The 8,748-nt window shown below is 40.6% G+C and overlaps 1 protein-coding gene across 1 annotated transcript in view; it reads left to right on the top strand.

Annotated features, from left to right (window-relative positions):
* The window catches only part of LOC114908581 (translation initiation factor IF-2-like), a 69,239-nt gene extending 69,043 nt beyond the window's left edge, over positions 1–196 (top strand). The window contains exon 3 of the mRNA XM_029244826.1: positions 42–196. Coding sequence (XP_029100659.1) covers positions 42–196 — 155 coding nt within the window. The remainder of the gene's footprint in view (positions 1–41) is intronic.
* The last annotated feature ends 8,552 nt before the right edge of the window (positions 197–8,748 follow it).

The raw sequence follows: 8,748 nt of genomic DNA, 5'->3' as shown, positions 1-8,748 counted from the left end.
GTCTGAGGAAGGTCTGTGGCCCTGGCGCTTCGCCCTGTCAGGTGGCCCGGGCCGCCCTCATGTCCCCCGGGCCGGGTGGAAGGTGGAGAAAGGCCTGGGCCCGAAGGGGGGTGGGGTCTGCTCTCCCGGCCCCGGGAAGAGCGAGCAGGACGGCGGCCTCGGGTCTGCGGTGGAGCAGAATGCGAGCTGGAGCTGAAAGACCCTGATGCTTTGGGTCCGAGGAAGTGGGAGCGGGTGGCTCTTTCCAGAGGCCCCCGGGATAGGAAGGCCTATGATGCCTTTCTCCCCCTTTCAACCGCACCTTGTGAAGAAGTGCAAAGTAGAGTAAAATACACTTATAATGTCAGCATTCTGCAAATTTGGCCCGTCACTTCTGTAGTTCTGGTGGTGTTCTTTGTAGGAAATAGACATCGAACTCTGCTACGGCAATTCCCTGGATGTCCAGTGGTTAGAACTCGGTGCTTTCACTGCGGTGGCCTGGGTTCCATCCCGGGCCGGGGCACTAAGATCCCAGAAGCCGTGTGGCGTGGCCAAAAAAAGAAAAAAAAGAAAGAAAGAAAAAGAAATCTTTCCTCACATTAATTTTGTCTTAGTACTTCCTACTATGGGTTTTCTGGGCAAAGTAATATTTATTTTATTTTTCTTAAGTTTTCATCTGAGTTGTTATGTTGGGATATTTACCTAATGAGAATGCAGTGCTCTTTGGCCTTCTTTGTACGTACTTGTGGAGTGGTGCTAGAAAAATTATTAATGTATTTTTTTATAAGTAATTATCCAGAGTGTTTGTTAGATGGACTTAGGAAGATTGAAAGAGAAACCTACCACAGATTTGATAGGTACAGAATTTATAAAGTTAAAAGTCCTTAACTGTAAATGTTCTGGTTTTAATGATTGCAAAGATTAGTCCCCCAGACTTAACGGTAAGCAGTGTATTTGTCATGTATGTCCTGCCTCTTGTGGTCGTAAGGTAACTTTGATCCATGTTAGACTGTTTGCACAGCCCGAAGGAAAACTGGCTCTTCTTCAGAAATACCAATCTGCAATTTACGTGCAAGATCAGTATTAACAACTGGATGTTGGCTTCCTTAAATAAAGCTGAAAGACCATAGGTCAGAAAACTAAAGACTTCTGTGGTCCCCCCTCTTTTATTCCCATATATCCAATAAATCACTGTCTTGATTTCCCCCCTCCTTTTTTTTTTTTTTTTTAAGGAAAACTTTCCTCTTTTTCTCCATCTCTGCCTTTTCTGTTTTCCAGCACTGACTTTCAGCTGAAAAGTTCCAGGATTTTCTTTATTGGTCTTTTAGCCTTTTTTTTTTTGGCCGCACCACACGGCTTGCAGGACCTTAGTTCCCCAACCAGGGCTCGAACCCGGGCGCCGGCGGTGAAAGCGGGGAGTCCTAATCACGGGACTGCCAGGAAATTCCCGAACCTTCATTTTAATTACCTCCATTTCATCCTCTGCATTGCCCTCTGCTCCTTCTGGTGTTTGCTGCGCCAGACTGAGTCACGTCACTCATTAGCATGGCATACAAAGCCTTTGGTACTCTTACTCCTGCCTGCCTCCCATTCTCCTCCACCTTTGCACATGCTTTTCCCTCTATCTGCAATGCTTTTCCTTTTGGATAGCAGGGAAAATTCTGTTCATATTCAAAAGCAAGTACAGACCTCCACTGTGCTACAGAATTAATCACTAATTCCTCTGAACGACACTTTTTAGGTACTATAATTCTCTTGTGGTTTGGGACTTTATAAAATAATTGTCACATTTGTGTTTCCTACCATGTATATACTTATGGAAATTAGGAAGTATTTTACACCTGGTAGAGGGTTTTTGTATGGAATTGATAGGGATAACAATAGAAGCCCTTCCTTGTTGGCCCAACACCCCCCCGCGTCACTTTTATGCCCATTGTTTCCACTGACTCTACTGGACTATGGGACGTTGGGGTTTGGGGGAAGGATATGGTCCTAGACTGAACCAGGAGGATCCATTCCTAGTTGTAGCCAGGTGTTTGGCAGCATGCTTGGTGTTGCCATGGCAAAGCTAGCACCTGTGATACAGGGGAACGTCATGCCCATGAAGAACTTGGGAGCTTGGAAGTAGACCTCTGTAACTTCCCTTGGTTCTTTACTGTTGGAGAATTCTTGGGCTGGCTGTATACAAGTTGAGGACTGGATGTCCTCGTGAGAGTAAGTAAGCAGGAGGCGTGACTATGGCATGCAGACCCTTCTGATTCCTAAGGGCTGCTTATCCTCAGCTATGTCCACAGATACTCTGTTTATCTCTGCTCTGCAAGTAGTCTCACTACTCTCTAGTCTCACTACCTTCTGTGTACTGTGTGTATACATTCCGTGTATATATTTCATGGGGGCCATCAACCCAAATTGGGAAAGATATTCCCATCTTTATTTTTGTTAACCTCCTACTGAAATGTAACAGTTTAATGATTAGTAAAACTAGCCACAGTAGAATTAGTACACTTAGAAACACCTATCGCCTTGTCACTAAAATAAATGACATTTTCACATCACAGTATTCTTAGAGCCGTCTCAAAATTTTATCAAAACCTCAAACTTATAGTTATTAGACTACCACTGTAAATTTTTATTTTTATAAGTCAGCTTCATTAAGGTATAGTCAACATAAAGAGTCACAAATTTTAGTGTATAATTCTTTGCCTTTTGACAAATACATATAGTTATATAATGAACTCTACAATGCCATGATTTGTGTGTGGTAGTTATTAGACCCATCAGTATTCTGGGCATTGAATCTAATTGTAAAGAAGCACATATATTACTATATTATATTTGGTTTTTAAAATATTTTGTGATGATTTCAATTTGCTTGATTTCATTTGTAATCCTATGTATTTTATGTTAAATACTTAAATGTATTATTCTGAAAGGGTCCATAGGATTCACCAGACTAAGTTTCTCCATGACACAGAAAGATTAAGAGCTTCTATTACTGCCCATCTTCCCACCACTATCTTAGGGTATGGTAGAATATAGGCACCTTTTAAGCCTTTAAGGTCTAGTTGGTTAGTCACTGACGAGGTCAGAAAGTGGCAATATGGTGACAAGTTTGCAGTTTGTTCTCCTTGATTTATTTTAGCCTCATTGCATTTTATAAAACAGGGGAGGAAGGGATTGGATAGGAATTGAGAGAGGTCACATGGTATGATTTGCCTCAGTAGAAAACTTCCAGACAGAACCCCCTGATGAATGTAACAAATGGACTTAGAAAAAACTCCACAAATCTAATTTTAAAAAATATATCTTTAGAGCATTGAAGAAAAATATTGAAAGCAATAACTTTGACACAAAAGGCATATAACAGAGTTTGGAAGAAGATAATCCTGAAAAATCTGATATCTCCTAACCCTTTAGTTGTTAGATACTTGTTATGTAGCCTTAGAGAATAATACTGTGGCAGTTCACCAAATACAGGTGAACTCCCTTGTGCCACCCCCTGCCACAATTCATTTGTGTGAAGGATGTACTGTCTACGCCAGGCTCCATTACCTCCTGACATGCTTCTGTGACCAAAGTGAAGGAGTCTAACCTGGAAATGCTGGGAACAGGTATCTTCATAATATCTTTATGGTTTACATTTAATTTCTTTTTAGTAAAATTTTTTAGAATTTCAGTTAAAGTATATTCTTATTTCTTCATTTGCTTTAGAAGGTCATATTTACGTTACCTCTGATGTATTTTTCAGTAAATATGCAATTATGGAAAAAATTTCTTTGACTCTTGTATCCTTTTCTGGTGACGTTTCTTTTACTTTTTTATTTAAAAAGTTTTTATATTATCCACTTTGGGACTTGAGACAGCTGGTTTATTTATTTATTTATTTTTTCATATGTATATGAAGCTGGTTTTTTATTTTTTTAGTTTTTATTGGAGTATATTTGCTTTACAGTGTTGTGCTAGTTTCTGCTGTACAGCAAAGTGAATCAGTTATATGTATACATATTGACATATCCCCTCTTTTTTAGATTTCCTTCCCATTTAGGTCACCACACAGCCTTGAGTAGAGTTCCCTGTGCTATATAGTAGGTTCTCATTATTTATCTATTTTATACATAGTAGTGTATATATGAGACAGCTGGTTTAAAATCACAACAAAAGAACAGGTTGAATAGAAATTAAAGGAGGAGGTGTAGCAATTTGAGAAGATATATCTGGTGCAAGATAGGGATTAGCCAAATTTTTAAAGGGCCAGATAATCTTTTAAGCTTTGTGGGCTACTTTCTGTTGACACTACTCAATTCTGCTGTTGTAGCATGAAAGCAAAAATAGACAACTTCTAAACAAACAAGTATCACCGTGTTCCAAAATCTTTATGGACACTGACATTTGAATTTCATGTAATTTCCATGTCATGAAATATTATTTTGAATTTTAGCTCAACCATTCTTAGCTCATGGACCATACTAAACAGTGGGCTTGTACTTACAAATGGAATTTGTACTAAAAAGAATTTTTGCTATTCTGTACTGTTAACTTTGTACTATTACAATTTGTACTATTAAAGAGAAATTAAGAAAACAATCCCACTGTCATTGTGTCTTGGCATCCTTGCACCTTTCCACATAGGCCATGCAAGCAAAGGCTATTCTGAGTTTTGGCAGAATGCTTTGTATTCCTCCTAGATCAAGAGACGATGAGAGGCTTGTAAGGAATCGTTATAGGACCTTCTGTCACTTCCTTCTCTGGGAGGTTGTCGTGAGACAGTTTCTCATTGTCTCTGGATTCTGATGAGTTCTGAGGCTTTCTGCCTTGCCCCCTCCCCGCCCCTTTCCCCCCTCCAAAATAAAACTTCAGAATATAAAACCACTTAGCTACAGGCTAGAACTGACTCCTCAGCATCGAAATACTCCACAACTTGCACTGCAGGCATTCAGCCTCTCTTGCTTTGGTCTCATCCTTTTTGGAGTGTGGAACAGGGATTTGGCACATCTTTCACTGTCTTTGTAAATAATAAACTGTCTGAATCTAGAAGTGGATAGTTTTATCTTTACCAGCAGAATCAGTCGGGTCTCCCCCTGTCTTATGAGTGTGTGACAGTGCCCTGCTACTTACCTTCATCCAGGTCAGTCCTTTGACTCTTAAGAATTTGCATTTTGGGGGAAGAGCAGAGAAGGTTTAATCAACTCATTTATGATCTTAACAAACAGAACTGCAAAGCAGGAATGTCTTATCAATTCCACAAGTAATTAATTACTCAGTGCCTACTCTGTGCTGTGTATTGAGATACCCCAGTGAAGGGCTTTAGTTATAGTACTCTCTATAAACCTTCTGTGAACGAGTGGGGTAAAGGGAACGCTCCCTTTTTGGGAATTGCTGATAATAAACCAGTCATACAGCTGCGGTATTCTCACATACACCTGTATATGGCTGGAATTGATATGTATCCCTGGAGGCCAGCAGCAAACTTATTCATCAGATGGTGTGAGAGACCAGAATTATAAGACTGCTGGCCCTCAGAGCTGCCAAGCCATTTGCCATGATGGAGGCGTTAAGAAGCCTTGTCCCTTTGCCCCTTTTCATTTTACCATGTTTGACAAATGAATTTGACTGAGGCTGAGGGAAAAAAAAATTTAACCAGGGTTTCAAATGAAATCAGTTAAGTTCTCCTTTCAAAAGGCCACAGCCAGAAATTTTAAAGCTAAATTATCCACTGCTGGACATAATATGGAGAAACATTTTCTGTTATATACTCTTAAGTGGAAGATTATGTTAGTACCACATTTCTTCAGAGCAGTTCGACACTATATAAATATGTGGAACTTGACCTGGTAATTCTAGTTCTAAGAATTTATCTTTATGAAATAATCAGATATATGCATAAACTTGTGTATCAAAGTGTTAATTATGGCATGCTCATTATTGTAAAATATTAAAGAGAACACACATTTGTAAACCCATACAACCCATACAAAGGATTACTCCAAAGTTAATTTTTTTTTTTTTTTTTTGCAGTACGCCGGCCTCTCACTGCTGTGGCCTGTCCCGCCGCGGAGCACAGGCTCCAAACGCGCAGGTTCAGTGGCCATGGCCCACGGGCCCAGCCGCTCCACGGCATGTGGGATCCTCCCGGACCGGGGCACGAACCCGTGTCCCCTGCATTGGCAGGCGGACTCCCAACCACTGTGCCACCAGGGAAGCCCCAAAGTTAATTCTTTAATTGAGGCATATTTGTAGGAAAGATACCCATGATTTTTTATATATATATATGTGAAGTTGTTAACAGCTATTTTCCATAAGTAGATTGGATTACGGAATTTTTTTCTTTTAATTGTCTTTGCTTTCTTATTTTTCTGTAGCAGACATGTATTACTCTTATGATAAGAGTTGATTTTAAGTAAGTAAATAATTTAAAAGCCCTTATCTTCAAGGCATTACCCTTCAGCCAAAAATAAGAAAGAAAAATAAAATGGGGGGACTTCCCTGGTGGTCCAGTAGATAAGATTCCATGTTTCCAAGGCAGGGGGCACGAGTTTGATCCCTGGTCGGGGAACTAGGATCCCACATGCCACGTGGTGCGGCCCAAAAGTAAAAATAAAAGAAAATGATTGTTTTTTTATATGTGGTGATTACAAATCACAAGTTAGGTTTCATTACAGATTTTTTTTTAATGCAGTTAAAGAATCTTCTAGTAAATTCATCTTTTCTTCTTCTTCTTTTTTTTTTCCCCCTTTGGCTGTGTGGCATGTGGGATCTTAACCACTGGACCGCCAGGGAAGTCCCAAACTCATCTTTCTTTACATAGAGAAATCATAAATGCTTTTCTCCCCAAGGGCTCCAGGAAGGAGAAATCAATTTTGGTGGCTTACTTTGTGAGGACATAAGTACACTTCAACATTAGCTGCGTGGTTGTTAGGCTGTGCCCTCCAGACCTGCAGACCTTGTAATTGCCCAGCCGAGAGACTGAAGAAAGAGCCCGGAGACAGCGACACAGAGACATTAATGGTTTATTGGATAGGGAGTCTTACAAGCCTTACAATTCAGTAGATGTGAAAATTGATGACCAGAGAAGTCACTTAAGACACAGTTACATAGTAATGAAAAGTGGAAGAGGAATCAAATCTTAGCACTCTTGGCTCCAGGGTCCATGTTCTTAAACAGAGATCAGTGGTTCTTTAAATAAGCTTGCATTCCAGTGAGCTAGAGGGCTTGATGAAACACAGATGGCTGGGTCCCACTACAGAGTTTCTGACTCAGAAGTTCTGAGCTGAGGCCTGAGAATTTGCATGTCTAACAAGTTCCAGATACGGCTGGCCTCAGGCACACTTTGAGAACCACTATATTATTATTATTTTTTTTTTTTGTGGTACGCGGGCTTCTCACTGTTGTGGCCTCTCCCGTTGCGGAGCACAGGCTCCGGACGCGCAGGCTCAGCGGCCATGGCTCACGGGCCTAGCCGCTCCGCGGCATGTGGGATCTTCCTGGGCTGGGGCACGAACCCGTGTCCCCTGAATTGGCAGGCGGACTCTCAACCACTGCGCCACCAGGGAAGCCCCGAGAACCACTATATTATTATCTTAATTAAATGTTATTGAAGTGACCTCCATTTGACTCTCAAACTAGGAAATAAAAGAGAAGAGGGGCTTCCAAATATTCTGGAATGGTGATGTTATTAGGGGCAATACAAAATATTTTTGCTGTTTTAAGTAGAGGAGAGAGATCAGAGCATGGGAAGAACAAGGGAAGAGGAAATTGAGATTTAGCATTTACTGGGCACCTCTTGTATGCCAAGCCTGTGCCAGGTGCTTCATGTCCAGAATATCATCATGCCATAGTATGAAGTAGGCTGTGATATCCCCATTTTACAGACTAGAAAACTGAAGTCAAGTGATGTTAAGTCACTTAGCTAAAGTTATAGAGTGACTAAGGTAGGATAAGAATTCAGGTTTGTCCACGCTTGTGGTTTTTCCTCAAAACCACCTTGGAAATGTGTCTTCGGAGGGCATTTGGAGAGACCCTGTCAGAATGAGCAGAAAACTAAAATTCTGGGTTAATTGTCTAATACGTGGCATGGAACTATCTTTAAGAATGTGAAAGTGGTGATGTGGGAACTGGGGAGACGCTAAGTCTTGCTTTACCCATATTTGGATGAAAATGGCCTATTTAAATGATTTACCTCTCAGGTATTAACGTGGGCAAGGGAATTGCAAGAGTCTCAGGGTAGCCATGCAAGAAGAGTTACTTCACCTGACAACAGCTTTGGATTTCAAATGATAAAGGAGGTCAATTACCCATGAAAATATCTGTTTGGGGCTGAATTGTGCTCCCTCTCTCCCAATTCACTTGTTGAAGTCCTCACCCCCAGTATCTCAGAATATTATGTATTTGAAAATAGGGCCTTTAAAGAGGTAATCGAGTTAAAATGAGGGCATTAGGGTGGGCCATAATCCAATAAGACTGGTGTTCTTATAAGAAGAGATTGGCACAAACACAGAGAAAGGAGCACATGAAGATACAGGGAGAAGGCTGCTGATTTTTTTTTTTTTTTTGGCACTACTGTTATCCCCATCTTAAAACAGTGTTGACACATAGTAGGAGTTCAATAAACATTTATCCTTAAGCTAAATTAAAATGAATTAAACAAAAAATTGAATGGAAAAATCTGCACGAGTTAATTTTTACCTCATGGAAAAATATGTTGCACCAAAAACTCCCTGGTCTTGGACTCCTCCATTGCTCATTAATATAACCGTCATCTTGTTTGTGGAC

The sequence above is a fragment of the Monodon monoceros genome, unplaced genomic scaffold (genome assembly GCF_005190385.1).
Source record: "Monodon monoceros isolate NGI ecotype Baffin Bay Population unplaced genomic scaffold, NGI_Narwhal_1 Super_Scaffold_4, whole genome shotgun sequence".
NCBI lineage: Eukaryota > Metazoa > Chordata > Mammalia > Artiodactyla > Monodontidae > Monodon > Monodon monoceros.
Note: the sequence above shows the minus strand (reverse complement) of the source record. Positions and strands in the feature narration are given on the sequence as shown.